Source organism: Xyrauchen texanus, chromosome 47 (assembly GCF_025860055.1).
Source record: "Xyrauchen texanus isolate HMW12.3.18 chromosome 47, RBS_HiC_50CHRs, whole genome shotgun sequence".
Lineage (NCBI taxonomy): Eukaryota > Metazoa > Chordata > Actinopteri > Cypriniformes > Catostomidae > Xyrauchen > Xyrauchen texanus.
In genome coordinates, this window is record NC_068322.1 from 19,815,839 (window position 1) to 19,840,567 (window position 24,729).

General features: G+C 39.6%; 1 protein-coding gene across 1 annotated transcript in view; it reads right to left on the reverse strand.

Annotated features, from left to right (window-relative positions):
- The window catches only part of LOC127639169 (thyrotropin-releasing hormone-degrading ectoenzyme-like), a 156,628-nt gene that overhangs the window by 73,787 nt on the left and 58,112 nt on the right, over nt 1-24,729 (reverse strand). Inside the window, exons 5-6 of the mRNA XM_052121047.1 lie at nt 16,591-16,745; nt 994-1,107 (exon numbers count right to left, since the gene is read on the reverse strand). Coding sequence (XP_051977007.1) covers nt 994-1,107; nt 16,591-16,745 — 269 coding nt within the window. The remainder of the gene's footprint in view (nt 1-993; nt 1,108-16,590; nt 16,746-24,729) is intronic.

Below are 24,729 nucleotides of genomic sequence, written 5' to 3' on the forward strand. Positions count from 1 at the left end.
TCACAGATGTTTATTCACCTCAGTGATTATGAAGATACTAATATAAGCAATACTAATGAGGTTTGTCTGTGCTTGGCATATGCTCACATTATTTCTCATCCCATTAAAATAACAGTAACAGATTTTGGACTCATGCAGGTACATCGAAATAGTAATGTTGTTGTTTAGAATGTATAACAGAAAGCTTGGATTTATCTGCAGCTGTGAAGTATAACCGCATTATTGCAGTGTTTTCAGTCACTCTCTTCTGACAGTTCTTCAGAACATCTGGAGATGACTTTATATAGATGTAAGTTTCATTAGAACACAGTTAAAGATGATGGCATATGCACTGGTTGCTGTGGCAATTAAACAGGATTTATCCAGAGCTGTGTGACAACAGATCTCTCCATGAATAGAGATGATTCAAATTACAACTCAGCTCATAATAAACATTAAGACTGCTGGAACAAGTTGTTCTTTTTAAACTCATCATGATCCAGGTGTGCATGCCTCCATTTGACACACTAGTTTTATAATGAATGCAGGATAAAACGTCTTTCATTAACTTCTTGTATTATTGTTGTCATTTGATGAGATACTCAAAGAGAGACTTTGACTGATGAAGAAAATTTAGTAGAAACTATAAAAGTACTTTTTAATTGTGGGGCTAACACACTTTCACATTAATAATGCTCATACTTTGGGTTAGAGGTTTGACGATTTAAAGTATTTATAGTGTGCAAATCACTGGAAGAGATCTGAAGTTTGAAAGAGTAACAAATGATCAAGAACTTGTGTGGACAAGCATTAAATAAACGTAATAGTTTTAAAAGGTTTAGACATCTGAATAGTATTAAAACCATGACAACTCTATTTAAAATGATGTGCATTACATTTCCTCACAGGCAGCAGAACATCTTTTTTTCCATTCTACAGTTCTGGATAATTTATTTGAATGGTGAATGTTACAGTGCTCTCTGCTGATAATCTGACATATGAAAATAATCTTACCATGTTCCACTTTGGAAAGAGGAAATCAGTTCCAATGTACTCAAAGAAATGAGCAAATCCCTCCTTCAGCCAAACGTCCTCCCACCAAACTGGAGTGACGAGATCTCCAAACCACTACAAGAGAACAAATTAACAATCATTAATAGAGAAAATGATGTTTAACCATTCATATGTTTATATAGTTTAGTCCTCCTGTTCTAATCAAATCTAGAAAAGCATATTAAATGTAGTTTTCAAACATATTTTATTACAAAATTTAAACACATTTAATAAATAACTTTACCTTCTTATTTGAAGCAACAGAAACAAAAACCTGCTCTCTGTTCTAAGAGAAAAGTTGCTAACAAAAGTTTTCAGATAACATTGAGAATCAAGCAGAGCTGCTGAACTATGATTAATAGAGGCCGAAACAATCAATGAGCTGCACAATTACACCACAGTTTCCTATTTCACAGCATTCATCACTGGACGCTCCACCAATCACACTCTCAGTGACAAAATAGATGGTGTCCAAACGATTTATGCTATTGTGTACAGATGACAGTGTGTACAAAAGAGATATTGAATGGAAAAGATGTACAACTTGTAATAAAGAATATAATCTTGTTCAGGGTTGAATATTTTTACTCTGGCTTTAAGAGAGTCAAGCAGATGTGATCTCTGTCAGCGCATACACAGACTCTCAAACTGTCTAAAGGAGAATATTCATCTATGATTCACAGACAGACAGACAGACAGATAGATATACAGTATGTGGTGTACACTGCTTTTCATGATATCAAAGCTCACCTCAAACACCTCTGATGTACATTTATGAAATGTGTCAAGAAAACAGCTCAACACAGATGGCAGATGGAACAGACTTCAGTTTATTTTGTTCGGCTACCGCTTGCATCGTCATGTTGCTACTATACACTGACAGCTCAAGAGTCATGATGGCAGCATCAAAATGCATTCCAGGAGATCTGTTTGGATCTGACAGTTTGAGTTTTGCTGAGCTTGCCTGATGAATAAGATGAGCAACACTAAAATGTAAATGAAGAGCAGGAACCGAGAGACCTCCCTCAATTACACATCTTGAACAATGTCTAAGAGACTAAACGTGAAACATAGGGATTTTGCAGCTCAACTGCTTCATTAACAGATACACTGGAGGAAGAGTTCATTTTGTACCTCTATACTGTACCATACACAGAGAAACATTAAACAGTATCATTAAAGATACATTATGTAACTTTTTTTGTTAAAAAACAAAACATTTTATTAATGAGAGAGTGCAACAAAAATCCATCTTCCAAACCATGTCTTTACCCAAATAAACTTTGATAAACCTATAATAATTATGTATATCTTAGAGCTGTTGGGACAGATTTCATGGGGAATTGCATAAATACGTCTTTCGCCCATGCGTGTTGATGTCATATCCGTACACAGAGAAAATAAGATCCGGCTATTGTAGCGCATGTGTGTGAGTAGCGTGAAGCTGAAGGTTTATTCTCACAACGAATGAGAAAAATTAACCATGGATAATTTAAAACAGCAAAGCTACGGGGAATCGCGTAAATAAAACCCTAATCAACATTGGCTTGGCTTTTCAGAGGCTGGTTACAACTCCAAGATCTGAAAGGATTTAAAAACCACCCAGAGATGGCATTTTTCTTAACTGATAAGACATTTTATTGATATGGTTAATGAATAGTTGTGTAATCACACACACACAAACACATATGTGTGTATGTAGTGAAATAAAATAATAATACTGTAATCAGTGCAGAACTTTTCACTTGCTAGCAAACGTGTATATTTTTCTTTTGAACAGAAATCAGTCCTAGGCTTGCCAAGGACATGTGAGTCTTGAAATGATGTTGACCACATCTATAAAATAGTTACTACCGTGGTCTATTTGGCCAGAATATCCTGCAGTTATACAAACTTTACAAAATTTGCCCATATCAGACTAGCAACCGTTATGTCTAATGTTAATGAAGGCTGCCTGACTTTTGTAAAGTCTTTTATTTCAAAACATACATTTTTCAATTAAGTCAAAACAACAGCATAAGTTATGGCACTTATCTGCTCAGATGACATGTTTTCAGATATCCGTCTTTTCTTTTCTTACATCCGTGCAGAGGAGCAGAGCAAAAGTACGACTTACGTTATTACCATAACAATATTTTTCCACAAGATACATGCAGTTTTATTTTTTAACCGCTTGAGGGCCAAAAGTTTCATAGTGTAGCTTTAAAATATTTTTTTTAAAGATATAAAACTCTTTGAAGTAGCTGAAGGACCGTTAACAGACTGTTGCCAGGAAGAGCATTTCAAATCACTTTTGAGGTTGCATTTAAGTTAGGATGCTTCCTTAGAATGGAGCTGCCTTACTAGATAGTGAGGCAGCTTGCTTGTTTTTGGAAAAGAGATGTCATCACACCTGCCTGAGCTACTCAAACACCCATCTCACATAGTAATCTGCAAGTGTGTGCTAATTTTTCTGTAGCCAAAATTTGCATGTTGAACACTGCCCCATAGGTTAAGCAGTAAGTGTTTAAGAGCATATAATAAAGTGTGACATCCATTTATGGCAAGGAGAGGTCACCAAAAGCCAGCTGTTAATAAAATTGTTTTCAGCTGTACAGGGTGTAAAACAGTGAAGAGAAATGCTTATTTTATTTAATCTACCACTAACCAAAACGTCTAGGTTACTATTGTTCCCTCCCTGATGGAGGGAACGAGGCGTTGTGTCGATGGTAGTGAAACAAGGGGCTTCTTTCAGGAGCCTCGGACACCTCTGAATATGAAAAAGGCCGATGCCAAATTGGCATACAGAATTTGCATGTCACGCCCCTGGAAATAAGGGTATAAAAGGCTGGGAACATGCATCTGTTCAGTCAGGTTCTACACTGAGGAGCCAAGAATAAATTTCGGCCATCACAGCGGCTTGGTACAGTGTTTGTGGCAAGTGGGACACAACATCTCATTCCCTCCATCAGGGAACGGGGGTTACACTAGTAACTTAGACATTCCCCTTCTGTCAATCACTCGAAGTTATGTCGATTGTAGTGACACGAGGTGTCCTTATTCAATAGTGTCACCGACACTGAACCATGTTACATGATCTGCTGATGCTAATGCAGCAAGCTGTAGCGTGCCAAAGGAGCATGAGCATCAGACTGCACGTAACCCTCCCGGACACCCCACTAAGACATCATATTGTTTTTATTAGGTTCCCGGCATCCGACTAAGGATTCCCTCGGGGGATGGGAACAAGCAACGTGGCAAGCATGGGATCATGTTTCTCCTCACAGAGTGTTAGATGCGGCTGGGGCCATCTAGCTATAACACGCATCGGGGAAGGCGTTCTTTTCCAGTCCTATTCTTTCGGGGAAAAGACCCCGTGTAGACCACAACCTGCCCTGGGTTCCAGAGGCCAGAGGGTGCCCCGTCCCTGAGAAGGAAGGTCTTTCTCAGGGGGATTTGCCAGGGAGGTGCTGTCGCGAGGAACGTAACATTCGAGAACCAAGTCCGGGTGGGCCAGTAAGGGGCCACTAGAGTGACTTGTTTCCCGTCCTTCCTGACCTTGCACAGAACCTGTGCAAGTAGGCTCACTGGGGGAAATGTGGACTTGTGCAGCCCCTGGGGCCAGCTGTGTGCCAACGCATCTGTCCTGAGGGAAATTCGCCTCCGACCTGAGGGAGTACCAGAACGGGCAATGTGAGTTCTCTTGGGAAGCGAACAGGTCTACCTGTGCTTTGCCATAATGGTCCCAGATCAGCTAAACCACCTGGGGGTGGAGCCTCCACTCCCCATTGAGTGTCTGCTGTCATGTTGAGGCTACCCGGGATATGAGTGGCGTGCAGCGACCTCAGTCGGTGCTGACTCCAAAGGCGAAGATGGTGTGCGAGTTGTGACATACATCTCGCGATTCGAGTCTGATGCCAGTGCTGGAGCAGTCTCATATGCATCAACCCTAGCGGCGCAACCGTGGCTGAGGATGTCATATGCCCAAGTAGCCTCTGAAACTGTTTTAGAGGGACTGTGCATGCTCATTTGTGAGGCGCGCTACCATTGAGACTGAGTCTAACTCCATGCTGAGAATAGAGATGCTCTGAACCGGGGAGAGCTTGCTCTTTTCCCAGTTGACCTGAAGCCCTAGACTGCTGAGGTGCCTGAGCACCTGGTCCCTGTGGGTGCATAGTGCCTCTCGAGAGTGAGCTAAGATCAGCCAGTCATCGAGGTAGTTGAGTATGCAGATACCCACTTCCCTTAGCGTGGCAAGGGCAGCTTCTGCAAACTTTATGAAGATGCGAGGGGACAGGGACAGGCCGAAGGGGAGGACTTTGTACTGGTGCGCTCGGCCCTCACGCGCAATCGTAGAAAGGGTCGGTGTCGGGGCAAAATTGAGACATGAATGTACACATCCTTCAGGTCTACTACCACTGCGAACCAATCTTGATGCCGTACGCATGTTAGAATGTGTTTTTGCATGAACATCTTGAACAGGAGTTTGTGCAGAGCCCGATTGAGAACTCGCAGGTCCAAGATTGGACTCAACCCACCTCCTGTTTATACAGCCCTTACGATGAAGTAAGGGCTGTATAAACCCTTCTCCATCGTGGCTGGAGGAAGAGGCTCTATTACATCCTTTTGCAAAAGGATAGTGATTTACTCATGCAGGGTGCTGGCTTTTTCAGCGAGCACCAAGGTGGGGCGGACGCCGCTGAAACAGGGCGGACGCCTGGCGAACGCCTGGCGAACTGAATCGCATAGCCAAGTCGGATGGTCCTGGCCATCCAAGCTCTGCATGAGGGGCACTAAAGGGACGATCGTTTTTGACATACACGGTGGGGCTTTGCAGCGGTGGGGAGCAGGTAGTGTTGCGTCGGGATGCAAAGTTGCGACCTGAGGCATGTGTGCTGAGAAAGAACTCAAGGCACTTACCAAACTCCACGTACCCGGTAGGGGGTGGGTTAGTGACAGAGGAGGAGGTTCTGGTAAGGCAGCCTCTAAACTCGTCAGAACCGACCGGCTTGAGGCAGAGCTACCTGCTGATTTCTTGCCACCGCAGGGGGGATGCCCTCTGTGCACCTCCGGCTGGATGTAGACCGGTGCCGTGGTAGGATGTATTTGACGGCCTCCGTTTGCTTCTTCACCGCTGAAAACTGGAAGTATTCACCGGTGTCGCAGAATAGGCCGAGCTGTGAGATGGGGGCGTTGAAAACTTTGCTTTGTCAGTTTCCCGCATCTTGACGAAGTTCAGCCACAGATGATGTTCCCGGACCACAAGGGTGGCCATCGCCTGTCTGAGTGCCCATGCTGTGACCTTCGTTGAAAGTAACAGTTTTGGAGATTGTAAAGTTGCAAATATGTCCAATGGGAGATAGGGCATGTCAGTGAGTTGGCATAATGTTGCCAATCATAGGGTACCGAAACATTCGCAAACAGCATACTGGCATCATGTGTGTCATGTTACAGCATGAAACAAACAAATGTTATTGCTTGTCTTGCTCATATTTGAACATTTGTAAATCTCAATTAAGTGAACTGGAATTGGAAGCTGCCAGAAACCATAATAAAATAATTTAAAAGCCATTTTACAGTGAAAAAACTGTGATTTATCTGTCAGTATTCAGAGTGACAATATGAAATCCCAAATTTCATGTGTACAGATGCTGTCTTTAATAAATGAGTGTTGATATAAATGAGAGAAGAATACAACAGCAGCCAACAGTAATGAGACATTTAGACAGACTGACACAAGCTCAGCCATTTATCCTCATATTTTTTAATGCGTAACTGTCTTAAATTAAAAGTGTTTTAGATGTATGTGATGGATCAGAACTGAAGCTTCACCAAGGCTGTGGGAAGTAGGGGTGCTTAAGGTGCTGCAGCACACCCTGGTGTCGAAATGGTTGATTTCCAGAGTTCTCATTGGTTTTAATCCCTTCCATAACGAGCATATCAGTATTTTTTTCTGGAACTTTTACTGGAATCCGTGCGCCAATAAAGATTACAGTGTTTTTATCTTCTATAAAATGCCCTAAAAAAAAACCCAGGTAAAGGTTATCCACTCTGAATTGACATGCTGGTGAAAAGCCAGTGAATCTGTGCTATCTGTGAGCACATTAACTATTGTTGTTTCTGAAGTTCTCTTTGTCTAAAGTCATTGGTCAAAGACACCAGAAAATAAAAAGATGTGCTTCACATCCTCAAATAAGAAAAACATGCATCAGCACACATACGCAACAGTCAGCATTAACTATTTAAAGAGAAAGAAAAGTCATATTTTCTTTTGATAGGAAAAAAGTAGTCCCACATTTTGGGATATATTTCCAGACATTGGCTACAAATAAAATTACAGAACTTGAATGTATTGTTCATTTTTTTTCATTCAAGAGAGTAATAGAGCATTACAATCAGTTGTAATCTGTCAAATATTCCAATTCATTTCTTCTAATAATCATATGCACAAGTTTAAGATTTTCTCCCAAATTAATCAGCACAGCTAAATATTGTACATTTCCTCAATAGATCAATAATGTGAAACAGCAGTATAAAAGCAGTATACACACCTTAATCCTGTGCGAATTGATGATAAGAGATGCCCATGCACTGTAAAATGTCATGAAAACTAATTTAAACTAATAATTTTAGCCATAGATAATTATAATTTATTAATCATCTTTAATTAATTGATTTATTATTTAAAAAATTTAATTTACAGTTTTGTTTTTTTTACACGTATGTGCAAAAATGCACCTCCCACTATAGCTCCCCCAACAAAAATAATCTTCCCACGGCACTGAGCTTCACTATCAAACTGATTCACATTCAGAGGATTCAGAGTGTCATCTCTCCTTAAGAAGAGCTGTGATAAAATAAGAAAGCTCAACATCAATATCAGCCTCTAATAGACTCATAGTGTAATTGATTGAATAACTGCTTACGGAGGACTGTGCATGTGCCGCCCAATCATTTTATTCTGAGAGCCTGAAAATAGGCAAGAAATTAAGACTGATTGATTGAATGTGACATATTAGCCACATCACTGGCGGGGGGCAAATGTATCAACAATCTGCTGTAAAATGATATTCAAATTATCAAGTGTGGAGAGAGAGAGAGAGAGAGAGAGAGAGAGAGTTCATTTTTGAGCTGCACACCCTCAGAAACCAATTACTGCCTTAATGTACTTCATTCACATTACTTTTATTCTCTTATGTTCATAATGTCCTGTTAAATGCATATTTTATTTTATATTGTATAGTGTATATTGTTATTATAGTTGTAGATTTTATTTGATTCATTACCTGGCACCTTATTTTAATTCTATCATATCATTATTATTTGTCTTGTCATTATCTCTTTTGTGCATTAATGCTTTGGCAATATTGTATGTAAACACAATCATGCCAATAAAGTACTTTTAAATTGAAATTGAAAATTGAGAGAGAGACTGTATTAATCTGTACAATAACAGTGTAGAGCAGCAAACAACCTGTCATCCTCTAATCAATTTACTGCAGTAGCTGGAACAAGTTACTTGCTACAAATGTGATTTATCAGACACCAGTTATTAGTGTGCAGACAGAGCTTTTTATATATGACAGAATAAGAGCTGGATGAGGCTGAGCTAATGTGTTCTCAATGAATAAGCCAAACAATATATCAGACGAACACAAGCCCTGCCCAGTCTGACGCTTCTATAGCGTTATCAGTTAATGAGCCAATCAGGATGTCAGATGAACACAAGCCCCGCTCAGTCTGATGCTTCTAATGCATTATCAGTTAATGAGCCAATCAGTATGTCAGATTAACACAAGCCCCACCCAGTCTGGCGCTTCTATAGCGTTATCGGTAAATGAGCCAATCAGGATGTCAGATAAAACAAGCCCTGCTCAGTCTGATGCTTCTAATGCATTATCAGTTAATGAGCCAATCAGTATGTCAGATGAACACAAGCCCCGCTCAGTCTGACGTTTCTATAGCGTGACGCTCCTGTTCTACACACTCCGTACTGGACACAAACCGGCATCTTCAGCGTGGGAGGCAGCCAGGGGTGGAAAGAGTACTGAAAAATAATACACAAGTAAAAGTACCTGTCCTAAAATCTACTCAAGTAAGAGTAAAAGAGTAGCTCATTTAAAAGTACTCATGAGTAGTGAGTATTGAGTACTGAGTTGTGAAAGCTATGCCCCTTTAAAATAAAAACTCTATGCTGCAATTTAAAAATGTAGCACACACACCATCATTTACATTTCCTTTCATGGTGTTACGATCCCTGGTTGTCTGCCCCGTGTTTTTCGTGTCACTGTCACCACGTTTCCCGGTCTTCATCACTATGTCATTGTTCGCACCTGTTTGTCATTTGTACAATCATGTGTCTGTGTATTTAAGCCCTGTTTGTTCCTCCATTACCCTGTCGTTCGTTGTTCCCACTGTTTTGATGTCCCATGTTCAGATGTCTGCTCGTTTACCTGTCTTCCCATGTTCTTTCCAGCCATGTTAATCCAGTCCGTGTTCCTTCGTTGTTTTCACGTTTCAGTTTCAGTTTCAGTTTGCCCTCGTGGTTGTTTCATTTGTTCATGTCTGTTTATTTCCACCGTTGTTCAATAAACCGCACGTAGATCCAAACTCCCTTGTCTGCCTCATCCTGCTTCCCGCAATCATAACAGAATGAACAACCCAATGGATCTAGCGGTTCTACAAGCGAACTGTCAGCTGCTCAGCCTGATGCAGGGAAACCGTCCGGTTGAAGAGCACATCCACGATTTTCTCGCGATTGCGAGTGCCACCGACTTCCCTGACTCCTCCCTGGTGGTGTTCTTCCGGGCTAACCTGAACGGTGCGCTCAAGGAGCGGTTGCCACCGGCGACGAGCTGGACGCTCCGCGATTTCATTGAGGAGACTCTGCTGGCCTGCGGTTCATCGTTCACTGTGGGCGTCATCAAGGAGGACCCCGTAGCTCCTCCCACAGTGGTAACTCTCCATTCGCCCATGGTTCGTCCCTTCATGCCTGCCTTGGTCAAAGAGCCAGTGCTGCCAGCTTCGTCCGCCCGGAGGAGGAGGAGAAGGAAGGCTTCCGCTCCCCAGTCAGCACCCGCCACGGTCGGCAAGCCCCTACCATCCCTGAGCCAGCGCCTGCAGCCTCGACCGTCCCTGAGCCAGCACCTGAAGCCTCTGACATCAGTGAGCCAGCGCCTGTAGCCTCAGACGTCAGTGAGCCAGCACCTGTAGCCTCAGACGTCAGTGAGCCAGCGCCTGTAGCCTCAGATGTCAGTGAGCCAGCGCTAGTAGCCTCGACTGTCCCTGAGCCAGCGCCAGTAGCCTCGACCGTCCAAGAGCCAGCGCCTCCCGAGCCTCCCAGGGCTCCGCCTCCCGAGCCTCCAAGGGCTCCGCCTCCCGAGCCTCCCAGAGCTCCGCCTCCCGAGCCTCCAATGGCTCCGCCTCCAGAGCCTTCCAGGGCTCCGCCTCTAGAGCATCCTACGGCACCACCTCCATCGGCTCCACCTCCAGAGCCTTCCAGGTCTCCGCCTCTAGAGCCTCCTACGGCGCCACCTCCCTCGGCTCCACCCCCAGAACCTTCCAGGCCTCCGCCTCTAGAGCCTCCTACGGCGCCACCTCCCTCGGCTCCACCCCCAGAACCTTCCAGGCCTCCGCCTCTAGAGCCTCCTACGGCGCCACCTCCCTCGGCTCCGCCTCCAGAGCTTTCTAGGGCTCCGCCTCTAGAGCATCCTACGGCGCCACCTCCATCGGCTCTACCTCCAGAGCCTTCCAGGTCTCCACCTCTAGAGCCTCCTACGGCGCCACCTCCCTCGGCTCCACCTCCAGAACCTTCCAGGCCTCCGCCTCTAGAGCCTCCTACGGCGCCACCTCCCTCGGCTCCGACTCCAGTGCCTCCCAGGTCTCCGCCTCTAGAGCCTCCTACGGTGCCTCCTCCCTCGGCTCTGCCTCCAGAGCCTCCCACGGATGTTTGCCAGAAAGAATAAAAAATATAGGTATTTTATTGTTGTTTGTGACTGACAACTTTTAAAATACATAACATATCTATGATACTGTAAACACTACATGAATCTGATTTAAAATAAATAAATAAAAGGGCGACATGATTACAGAAATTAAAAGATGAAAAAGTTATTTTCAATTCATAAAGTATGACACAATTACATTAAAATCAGTTTATGTGAAGGGTCTCAATTTTCCTTAATGCCGACAAAGAGAGTTTTTGTTGTGCATAAAACATGTTCAAAACAATGGGAAAAAAACCACACAAAATAAATTCTTATCATTTACTCATCCTTATGCCATCCTGAATGTTTATGACTTTCTTCAACAGAACACAAGTTATGATTTTTAGAAGAATATTTCAGCTCTCTTAGTCCATACAATGCAAGTGAATGAGGACTAAAATGTTGATGCTCCAAAAATCCCATAAATCAGCATAAAAGTCATCAGTCTAATCCATGTGACTCCAGTGGTTTAATCCATGTCTTCAGAAGAGATATGATAGATGTGGTGAGAAACAGATCAATATACAATTTGTACTATTAATTCTCCTCCCTGTTCAGTCAATCTCCACTTTAACTTTCACTTTCTTCTTCTTTTGTTATTGGAGATTCACATTTGTCATACATATCACCATCTACTGGGTAGGGAGAATAATTTCTTGCAAAAATGTACTTAAATATTTATCTGTTTCTCACCCACACCTGTAAATATAATTTCTGCAGACATGAATTAAACCACTGGAGTTGTATGGATTACTTTTGTGCTGCTTTTATGTGCTTTTGGAGCATCAAAATTTTGGCATCCATTCACTTGTATTTTATGGACCAAAAGAGCTGAGATATTCTTCTAAAAATCTTAATTTGTGTTCTGCACAAGAAAGAAAGTCATACACATCCAGTATGGCATGAGTGTGAGTAAATGATGAGAGAATTTTCATATTTGGGTGAATTTTTCCTTTTTAACTCTTTCCCCGCCAGCGTTTTAAAAAAAAAAGTTGCCAGCCACCGCCAGGGTTTTTGACGATTTTCGCTAAATTTTAATGGCCCGCAGAATATTACCTTCCATGAATATATGAAGATGCTCATATATCACAATAAAGATCTGAGCCTCTGCTTTTAGGCAAAAAAAACGATTTTATTTTATCTTCATTTGTTCTTTTTTTATTGCGACTTGAACAGAGGTAGGTTTTGTCAAAAAACAACATTTCAGACAAAAAGCTGAGAAAAAGGAATGTTTATGTCTGATATTTTGAGCTTCTCATACTCCACTTCTTCATGTTTGAGACGTTTGCAGTCTGTTTCTTTGATCAAAGAGATGCGTACTCTTTCAAAACATGCGCAGGGGTCTTCCTTACCGTATAACACCTAAAACACGGAAACCCGGAAAATTCCGTGTTTGGCGGGGAAGCGTTTTTTCATAAAACATGGAAAATTCCGTGTTTGGCGGGGAAAGAGTTAAGCGTGATGTAGCCCCTGTACCAAAGCCTGCTCTACCTCCTCTATTGTGCAGGACATGACTTGCCAAGTGATCCTGCTTATTTCACTTTTTTTTGCATTCCTTGCATTGTTTGAACATGTTTTATGCACAACAATAAGGCTCTGTCGGCATTAATGAAATGATTTAGACCCTACACTTACAATGATTTGAATGTAATTGTTTCATACATTATGATTTAAAATGGTGATCAGTGTATTGAAATGAACTTTTTAATCTTTTAATTTCTGTTATCATGTCTGCCTTTTATTTTTTTGGAATCAGATTCATGTAGTGTTTATCATAGATAAGTGATGCATTTTAAAAGTTGGCATACAGTGTTCATTATAATGGGGCATAGGTTTTGCAAATTGGCACTAAATACTCACCACTCATGAGTACTTTTAAATGAGCTACTCTTTTACTCTTACTTGAGTAGTTTTTTAGGACAGCTACTTTTACTCTACTCACACTACATTTTTGGGAAGTAACAGTACTTCTACTTGATTATGATTTTTCAGTACTCTTTCCACCGTTACAATAGCATTATCGGTAAATGAGCCAATCAATATGTCAGCTGAACACAAGCCCCGCCCAGTCTGATGCTTCTAATGCATTATCAGTGATTGCGCCAATCAAAATGTCAGATGAACACAAGCCCCGTCCTGTCTGATGCTTAATGAGCCAATCGGTATGTCAGATGAGCACAAGCCCCACCCAGTCTGACACTTCTATAGCATTAGCAGTAAATGAGCCAATCAATATGTGAGCCGAACATAAGCCCCACCCAGTCTGATGCTTCTAATGCATTATCAGTGAATGCGCCAATCAATATGTCAGATGAACACAAGCCCTGCCCAGTCTGACACTTCTATAGCATTAGCAGTAAATGAGCCAATCAGTATGTCAGATGAGCACAAGCCCTGCCCAGTCTGACGCTTCTATAGCTTCTTAATGACCGAGCCAGACAGTATGTCAGATGAACACAAGCCCCACCCACTCTGACACCTTTTATGCATTCTTAATGAATGAGCTAAGCTTATCACTCTGATGTCCTGAGCTTGACAGCTGCACCAATTATCAGTGTGCTATTAAACTCTATAGAAAACTATGGGCATGAGGCACAAACATGCAAAGTAAAAGTGTGAAACAGTCTATAGCAAGTGTGTTGTAAACATAGTAAATGAGTACTGGGTGACAATTTGAATTCAGTGAGGATGCAGTGCACTGCAGGACTGTGGTGCCATACTTCATTTGTCTGGCTTTACAGTCACCGGTCAATATATTTATTCCAAACAGCCACTGTTCCTTCTTTCAATTATTCTTGATCATAAAACAGAGCTTTTATTTGCTGAGCATAGCATGATCTGAGATATCCTCATGAATTTCAGCACTAAAAATATCAAAAGTGCACATTACCACTGTATAAATCTGAGTTCAGACAGAGCTGTGTTATCTGCTGGAGAAATGAGAATGAGACAAAAACAAACAAATTGAAAAGGAAAATATCTGCGGCGGTGGGCTGCACACACTATTTCATCCACTGATTGAGTTTCTTATTATTTTTTATAATGCAATGCAGAGCCGCAATTCAGCAACACACGAGGAAGACTATTCAGATGATGAATCCAGAACAATACTGTTGAGTGCAGAACATCTCAAATAAGCTCATAAATACACCACCAGTACAAAAGCTACAGAAATCCACGATTCTCAGCAACACAAGAGCTGCAAACAAAAGCTGCTGAAAATGGTTCGTGTGCAGAGAATAATTTCAGCACTGTTTCCTTTACAATTTCTGAAGATAATTTGTTTGTGGTGTTAATTTCCTTTTCTGAAGATAATATCAATAAAACCAATTTTATTCCTGACTACTTTGATCTTTGTCTAATAGTCTGAAACAATGCATGTCATTAAACTCAAGAAAGACACAGATATGAGGGAAGACCTCTAGTGACCTATACCCCTAAACCTATACCTAACCATCACACCAACATGTGCACATCACTAGATTTTAAGATCAACATCATCGGAACAATTTTATTAAAACATTTTTTTTTACTGATTAGAACATTTGGCCCTCACAAGTCTTTTCTTTGTAACACAATCAGATTTGACTGTGGCAGCATGGTCAGTTTTTGAGAGTATGTTCGAGCATCATTGCAAAATCTCACACTTCCATAAAGTGGTTTAAACAAAATACTGCAATTTGACAATTATTTAATATTTTTTTAAATGTCTAAACATATGTCCAATGCATAATTTGTGATAATATCTAGAAGTTTGTTACAACATTGGCTAACATAGATCAGCCAATGCATGTAAGCATAATACTGCAAATTCAGTTTTAAGATATAAACATATTCACCGGGTCAATACTTCCCCCTAGTGGCCAGGAGCATTTCTGTTGTGTGCCTTTTTTTCTTTGTGTTGTAGTTTAATATATTTTTTATTATGGGTTAATTTATTTGTGTTGTGGGTTCATTTATTTGTGTTATGGCTTAGTTTACTTGTATGATGGCTTAATTTATTTGTGTTGTTGATAAATGTATATGTTTTGTGGCTTAATTTTTTTGTGCTGTGGCTTTATTTATTTGTGGTGTGAATTTATTGTGTTGTGGGTTAATTTCTTTGTTTTGTGGGTTAATTTATTTATGTTGTGGCTTAATTTGTGTTGTGGCTTAATTTATTTTTTTGTGTTTAAATGTATTTGTACTGTGGCTTAATTTTGTTGTGTTGTGGCTTAATTTATTTGTGTTGTGGCTTAATGTATTTGTATTGTGGCTTAATTTTGTTGTGTTGTGGGTTAATTTATTTGTGTTGTGGCTTAATGTATTTGTGTTGTGGCTTAATGTATTTGTGTTGTGGCTTAATTTTGTTGTGTTGTGGGTTAATTTATTTGTGTGTTGCTTAATGTATTTGTGTTGTAGCTTAATGTATTTGTGTTGTGGCTTAATGTATTTGTGTTGTAGCTTAATGTATTTGTGTTGTGGCTTAATTTTGTTGTGTTGTGGGTTAATTTATTTGTGTTGTGGCTTAATGTATTTGTGTTGTGGCTTAATTTTGTTGTGTTGTGGGTTAATTTATTTGTGTTGTGGCTTAATGTATTTGTGTTGTAGCTTAATGTATTTGTGTTGTGGCTTAATGTATTTGTGTTGTAGCTTAATGTATTTGTGTTGTGGGTAATTTATTTGTTTTGTGGCTTAATGTATTTGTGCTGTGGGTTCATTTATATGGAGTTTTCTAACAAAGTTCTGGAGGAGCATGTTCATTTAATCTGACCAATCACAATGTACTGTATATAAACAGATGCTTACATCCATGCTGCGACGATTCCTCCAGCATCCCTCCACCACACCAACTCCATCTATTAACTAATAACTCAACATGTCTGTGGGCTATTCAAGCTCGGGTCAAGTCTCGAGCCTTGAGCCTTCCTCCAGGGACAGCGAACCAAACACGTTTACACTGTACTCATGGCAGGATTACATGCAAACTTGCGAACTACTGATTGTGTTATGGCGTAATATATTTGTACTGATGCTGAATTATTTGTGTTGCAGCATGATTTCTTTGTGTTATGATCTTTTATTTGCATTGTAAATTTTGTCATGTTGTGCACCTCTGGGTCACCATAAATAGATGATAAAACAGCAATCAGACAGAATTGAGAGGTGATTCATTTCATATGAGTGTCAGACATCAACCCTCATAAACAGCATTGACAGGAAACACTGAGTCAACACAGGAGAGCGTTTAATGTGCGTGATGTTCAAACCACATACTGTTTTACAGAGAGATCTTCTGAATGAAATGTAAATCACTGCAGGAACAGGCATGTATGAGACTCTCAAACAGAAAGAGCTGATTGAACTAGTGGATCTTAAATCGAGGTGCAGAACTTGGGATTTTCATATCAAAGATCTTGAAGCGAACAACAGCAGATGTTAGACAAGTGACCCTGACTGATCTACAAACATGATGGACTAAACTAGACCATTATGATTTATTATCTACAGATCCCATTAAAATACTAATGCAATAAATCAGAAGTCTGAAATAACAGAAAGGTGAAGTTAAAGCTGTGAGCATCAAACAATGTGAAGTAAATGGTCATTTTACCTGGTGACAGATCTCGTGCACCACCACCATGGTGAGTTCCATCTGATAGGAGGAGGAGGAAATATCAGGATCCAACAATATCTTCTGCTCCACAAATACACTCAGACCCCAGTTCTCCATGGCTGCATATGGATGCTTCGGCACAGCCAGCAGATCTGCACATTCAAGGGAAGGTCAGAGGTTAATGACGGGATCAGGATTGTGATCAGTGAATTTTACAAAACTCTGAATTCATATGCAAATGAGTAGAGAAGAAGATAAACCTCTGGCACTATTAAATCAAGATCTTTTAATGAGTCAAAGAGGAAGAGAAAGTCTTTAAAGCTGTAATCTGATTATCAGTCAGGCTGAATGTGTGTATTTTATTTGTAAGTTTCTCTGAGTTCGGCTGAAATAGCTGCAATGTTTTGGAGTGAAGTTGTAATCGTCATAGCGACTGATACAGCTACTGGGCTGCAGCAGGGAGGAGACAACAGCATATCAGGCAACTTTATAAGAGAACAGCAGTTCCACACTTCACTTATAATGAGAAGTCTCCTTAAGGATTGTACAGTCACACACACACATTTAAAAATGAATAAGGCAGAGGTGAATTATGGACCGGGATGATGGGGACAGTGCCCAGGGGCCAGGGGAGCCCTGGGCTGCAAGGTCTCGCACACCATCAACATTCAAACAAATGTTTATATATGCTAAAATATGCAGACAGGTCTCATGAAATTTATGTGAACATAACATTTTTCTCTATTTATGTGAACAACATGTGCTGTATATCACATTTGGCTGCAGGTTTTCAGTGAAATATCCAGCTGAGGGTGCCAAAAGCAAGTTAAATGGTGTCGTATTCAGAAGCAGTTTTAAGGTGAATAATATATATATATATTTGTTAAATTCATCATTTATAATGGCCCCTGTAAATATATGCATTTTATTTATTTTTTGCATAATTTGTAGAATTTACATTGAGTTGACATGATGAAACAAACAAACAAACCTTAAAATGGTACTGTCTCTTTAAGAACAATGGCTGTTCAGCAAACATGTTCCGGTTAAGTGGTTTCTTTGCCACAGTGGAATTCATCTGACTGTAAATAACAGAACAGGTAGAGATCTCAATTTTAAAAGATAATTGGACCGGGGGAGGGCCAAATAGAAAATTGTCCACGGGACCCTTGCTAGTCATAATTCTCCAAAGAGGAGGCTTTCGAGTTAATTCAAGAGGTGAAGAAAAAGAAAGACTGAAGGAGCTGCTATATTTAATAAGTGTGTGGGAATTAGATTCAGACAGTGCAGGTTTAATTGGCCATAGATAATGTGCTCTATGAGTGATAGACTTGAAGATCTTTTAATTGAGCTTTTATACTGACTCATATTACAATTACACAGCCATTGCTCTGAGAGAGAGAGAGAGAGAGAGAGAGAGAGAGAGAGAGAGAGAGAGAGAGAGACAGAGCGAGAGAGAGAGAGAGAGAGAGAGAGAGAGAGAGATGTCAAGGACCTCCTCTTGAGCTCTTAAAAATGTAAAACAGTCTTCTACACAGAAGACTGTACTGCTTGGCACACAGTTATCTGCAAAAAATAAATAAAAACACGTCAACTGTAATGGGAGACAAATTCAAACTCATGAAGAAAGAGACACCAACAAAGCATTTCTGACTGTAAACATATATCACAATGGATCTACAATATTTCAGGAGAGTGAAGCATGTCTCAGTTCTGTTCAAGCAACTTTAACAGCCTCAAAGTTCTGACAGAAATGAGAAGCAAATTCAGAGTACAGACAGCCATATTGAAGCTAGGAGCACATTGGAAGAGCTAGAGGTGGTACAGCCAATCCTGGACTGTTACACACAGCAGGAGCAGTCTGTCACTCAGATATGAAGCAGTCTATCTCTACAGGAGGTAGAACTGGTGGAGCTCAGAGAACTGGTGCTCTTGCAGGCAACATTCAGTGAACGTGTGCAACACCTGGAGAACAAACTCCATCACCTTACAAGAAATTTAAAGCCAGTGTTGAGGAGCTGAGAGGAGAAATAAAAGAGCTACAGCAGGACAGAGATACCCTAAAAGTTTCAAATCACACCAACCACAGATAGATCAAGGACCTGCTCAACCAAATATGCAAATATGGCTGATGGACCAGTCATGAGTAGAAGACTGAACAATTAAACTCTAATACACACAATCAATAACAATAATAACAATAAAAAATAATTATTAATATTAATAAAAAAGTAGCAAATGTAAAAAGTAGCCTACATGTATGTTTATGTGTACATGTGTATATATATATATATATATATATATATATGGTTCAAGTTGGGTTGGTTCTATTCTAGAGGACTGTTAAGATTGTTTGTTGACCACATGAAACCACTGACAATCACATTGTGGAACATCCAGGGCATTAACTCATCCAGTTTTGGATGTAAAACCAAAACCCTGGATTTTTAGAAAAGTGTATAGAATATAGACATAATAATATTGCAGGAAACATGGTGCAGAACTGATGAGGTCACTCTTTGTCCCCCAGTGAAATATCGTTATCATCCCGAAAACATGAACAAATTACATGTGGGAGAGATTCAGGTGGCACAATCATTTGGCACAAACTAGAAATTGATAAATATATCCAACTAGTCAAAAAAGAAGAATCCAATATTTGGCTCAAAATCAATAAACAGCTTGGTCAAACAACAAAAGATCTATTCTTATGTGCTTTAAAGAAGACATATCTGAGACTCTTCACAATCAAATCAACCACTTCCAGGCCCAGGGAAGTGTGCTGGTGTGTTGGGATCTAAATGCAAGAATGGGGTCCCTACCCGACTACACCATAGACAGTGGGAATAACTATATATTCTGACAGAGCTTTCCACAAAATGGCGTACATTTTCCAAGGATTAACTCTGATCCCCAAATAAATACATCTGTGTAGCTTCTAAATTCAGCTTTGCCAAAGCCTCAGTCTGTACCTCGTCAATGACAGAATTAGAGAGTATTCTCTTGAAAGATACACCTACATTTCATATCATGGTTGCTCAACAGTTGATTATATGATCACAGATTTAGATCTATTCTCTTTCAAAGCATTCACGGTCAAACTCCTAACACACCTATTGGAGCCAAATTACTGTGTATCTACAAAGGACAAAAATACTAGCATGCATCCACGACCTGGTAAGCAGTATAACATTACACAGCATTACAGATGGGTCCAAAGCAGCACTGATAAATACCTTACAGCAATTGGCCACCCCAAATTGTGTTCACTCAGAGATAACCTTATAGAAACCATTTATCCTCACAATGGAGATGGCGTGAATCTGGCTGTAGAAAATATAAATTACATTTTTGATTATTTGGCAACAATATCTAATCTTAAACCCACCATGAAAATGCAGAATAAAAACAAAAGAATGAAACATTCTCAGAAAGAAGAGAGAACAGTGCATCCAAAATCAGCTCAAAACAATTGAAGAACCTATACATTCAAACAGCTTCTGGGACATCTCCTGAATAAAAAGTGTCTTGAAGAAATAACCATACAACATGGAGATACCTAGAAGAAACACTTTGAACAACTTAATAAACATGAATACAGAACAAACCCATATATAAAAACTAAACCATATAGAATACACAATTGGAAAGTACCAAAACCCATTAGACTACCCAGTCACAGAAAAATAATTAATTGATAAAATACAGGCCCTGCCAGCCAAAAAGGCAAGTTGACCAGATGGCTTTCTAAACAAAATGCTCAAAAATACAAACCACAAATTTAGATTGGCCATTTTAAAACTCTTCAACTTTGTTCATAGAGTTGGTCATTTCCATGACAACTGGAATAAAGGATTCATTATGCTCATGTTCAAGACTGGAGACAAATCTGACCCAAACGATTGCAGAGACTTCTGTGTAAGCAGTAATCTGGGGAAGCTGTTTTGCAGTATCAACACAAGACTCTTATACTTCCTTACAGAGCACGATGTCTTAAGCAAAAGTCAGATTGGATTCTTACCAAATTATAGAACATCAGACCATATCTTCACCCTACATACCCTGATTGACAAATACACCAACAACAACAAAAACAAAAAGTTTGCTTGCTTTGTAGATTTCCAGAAGGCCTTTGATTCAATTTGGCATGAAGGTCTACTGTCTAAACTTATAGAAATGGGAATCGGGAAAATTGTAAATAAACAAACAGATTTCTTCACTCAAGGGTGGGGTGTGAGACAGGGCTGTCCTCTATCACCGACCATCTTTAATATATACATGAATGAATTGGCGAAACTACTAGAACAATCAGCAGCATGATCTGCTCCTGCTGTCTCCAACAGAAGAGGGTCTCCAGCAGAACCAAGACATATTGCACAAGTTCTGTCAGACCTAGGCCCTGACTATTAACCCTAACAAAACTGAAATACTAACATTCCATAAAAGACCCAGATGTCAGGGAAAGAGACCCAATTTCATGCTTGGAATGACCAAAATAGAACATGCCACAAACTACACATCTCAGGTTTAAAATAAGTGAAACTGGAAACCTCAGCTTGGCCATGAATGAACTGGCTGGTTTGTTTCCTGATATCAAACATCATTAGAACTGAATTTTAGAAAGGGTTTTGATGTGTATTTTAAAAACCCACATGATATTGAGAGAATCCAGAATGAGTAGCGGGTGTGATCTGCGATTTTTCTATCACTAGAGCACAAATGATGGGACTGGGATGACTTCAACACTTGCACGCACGTTCATGTTTCAGATTGCGCGTCACTGTGCAACACTCGCACAAAACACAGCTGCGCGTATTTGGATGGGAGGCATGTCTGGATTAAATTTTCCTTTGCTGTCACTCAAGCTAAATTTTATAATAATAATAATAATAATACATAAGTCTTATATAGTGCTTTCCAAGGAACTCAAAGACACTTTACAAATGAAACAATCAATGGTGAGAGTGGTATTATAGATTGTAGGCAAGGTGAAACAGATGGGTTTTGAGCAGTTTTTTGTAGGTGGTTAGTGAGTCCGAGTTTCTGATGTGGATGGGGAGTGAGTTCCAAAGGGTGGGGGCAGCGATGGCCAATGCTCGGTCCCCCAAAGTTCGGTGTATTGATTTGGTGATGGGTTTGAGCAGGCCTAAGTCGGCAGAGCGGAGGCGTCGGTAGGAGCGGTGATGCTGTAAGAGGTCTGTGAGATATGGAGGTGCCAAGTTATTGAGGGCTTTGTAAGTGATGAGCAGAACTTTGTAATGGATGCGCTGTTGTACAGGGAGCCAGTGAAGCTGTTGAAGGACAGGGGTGATGTGGTCTCTGGAGCGGGTGTGGGTGAGGAGGCGGGCAGCAGAGTTTTGAACGTATTGCAGTTTTTTTATATCAGAGGATGGGAGACCATATAGGAGACTATTGCAGTAGTCGAGTCTTGATGTAATGAATTTTGGGCTTCAGATGCTGATTTAGTGACATTTTCTTGCATTATAGACAAGCTTTTCATCTAAAGGGTATCCTCAGAGTCCAGAGGATCGCACCAAACAATGCATGCAGGGCGGACTTAGCCCAATACCCTCTATTGATTCACATTGAAAATTGAGCCATACATTTTTTGAAAAATCAAAAAATGGGTGACCCCAACTCTTATCATTTTAAAGCCCTTAAAAACCATGAAATTAATATTGAAAAAGCTCCCTTATTCAGATGGTCCAGAGGCAATTCTACATTATATGTACATTTATCTTTTATTAGTCATTTTATAATGTTTTCTAATCTGTTGAAGATTCATTGTAAATATTGCAAATGCTTTGGCAACACACTGTCATGTTTGTCATGCCAGTAAAGCATGTTTAATATGAGAGAGCGAGAGAGAGAGAGAGAGAGAGAGAGAGATAGAGAGAGTGAGTGAGTGTGAGAGAGAGAGAGAGAACCAAACAATCCATTTTAATGAACTTACATAGTTAAAATGTTGAGTTTGTTGCAGCGAGAGAGAGAGAGAGAGAGAGATTAAAAAGTACTTTATTGGCATGAAGTACTTTATAGGGATGATTGTGTTTGTATGTAAACACAATCATGCCAATCAATTACTTTTAAATAGAAAATTGAGAGAGAGTGAGTGTGTGAGAGAGAGAGAGAGAGAGAGAGACAAACAATCAATTTTAATGAACTTACATAGTTAAAATGTTGAGTTTGTTGCAGCATTCATCAAACACTGAGTCATTTGTGCAGTGAATAAGCAGCCTTTCAGAGCCTTAATTTTAGTGCTGAGACCCAGATTCAGACCAAGACCATGTTTATGTGTTAATGTATGCTACACAGTTATATAGTAGGTTATGTATAAACAAGGCCACAAGATCAAGACTTCTACTCTGATGGTATTACCATGATTTGTTGGATACTAACATGGTGGTAATATCATAGTATACTTTGAAGTCATTTGGACTATTATGTAGATAGAGATAAATCATGTACTGTAAACTTAAATGGCAATCATTCAGTATCATGGTAGGCTACAGTATATCCAAACATACCATAGTTTTACTTTTTGATAAAATCAATGTAACATACAACACAAGTACTTTTTGTAAGGGATATATTTTCAAATTTAATCCAAAAAACAAATAATAATTTTACGCAATGGTAGTTATAGTTTTAATGTAGTGACTGATATTTTGTTGCAGTTCAGATTGATCTGAAATGAACAGTGTATCTTTTCTTTTCTTTTTTTCTCTGATATGTTTTTGCCAAAATCAATATTAATCACAGCAGTGTTCACATTACTGGCCAGAAGCTCCAGTGTAACAGAATTCAATCTGTGTGTGTGTGTGTGTATGTGTGTGTGTGTGTGTTTAGGCTTTGGATGCAAACACACTCTTTTATTTGACTTCAACAATAAGAGTATTCATCTGTGTGAAAGCTCAATACATCTGAGAGTGTCAGAGAACAGTGGGACTGCAATGATTTCTAAACATGAAAAATGAGCCGGTGATTTTACACTCACAGCAAAATTCACCTCTACTGTAGTTTGTGTAACAGTGACCAGCAAACAATAAAATGACACTGCACTATTTTACAAGCCTTAAAAACAAAATCAAAAGGAAGCATTTGTTTCTTTACGGCTCATGTGTAGAAAATACCACACAAATGACTTTTTGTAAACTGCATCAGTAAGTACACTGTAGGGGTGGACGATATGACCAAAATCTTAAATCACAATATGTAACTTTATATCATGACAACAATATATGTCACAGTATATTACATTTTTTTTCCCTAAAAAATCAATAAAATTGTAATTGATATTAAGCTGTAATTATATAATATTTAAATATTCCAGTCAGTGACTTAAATACTTTATAAATTAAAATTACTTCATCTTATTGAATTTTCTCTTGAATTTTCTCTTTATTTGCAAGTTGACAAACATAGTTCAATAAAAAAAATTTAAAAAATTAAAAAATGCTACATTTCAGTCTGATGATGCACACTAATCTTTTTATTTTTAGAATTATACTTATAATAATAATAATAATAATAATAATAATAATATATTAACTTTCCTCAAGAAACAACATCTTCTCAAAGCAATGCAAAATGTAAAATAACATAAATAAAAAAGGTTAACCATAAATAAAACACTTCATTAGGCTATTTGTGGTTTTAGTAATCTCTATAAAGAAAATCTAAAATATCTGAAGGAAAATATGGCTGGTTTGTATCCTGATATCAAACATCATTCAAACTGAATTTTAGAAAGGGTTTTAATGTGCATTTTAAAAACCCACATGACATTGAGAGAATCCAGAATGGGCAGTTTACAGCTTTATTTCACACTAGCTGTAGTGTTTTACTTTTTAACATATCAAAACTTGATTAAAAACAACATGATTGTGAAGAGATCAATGGAAAGGAGGAGGCGAGAACAGGCTTTTCAACATAAATAATGGTTTAATAATAAACTAAAACAGAAGACAAACACACACACTGACGGACATGCCCGTAAACGATCTCTCTCTTCCGCACGATCCTCTGCAGTCGACCTTTATCCCTCTCGGAGGCTTGATTAGCCTAATACGGGACCGGGTGTGTAGGAAAATGACCCAGCCCCGCCCTCCGCCCTCCGCCCTGCCACAATGATAA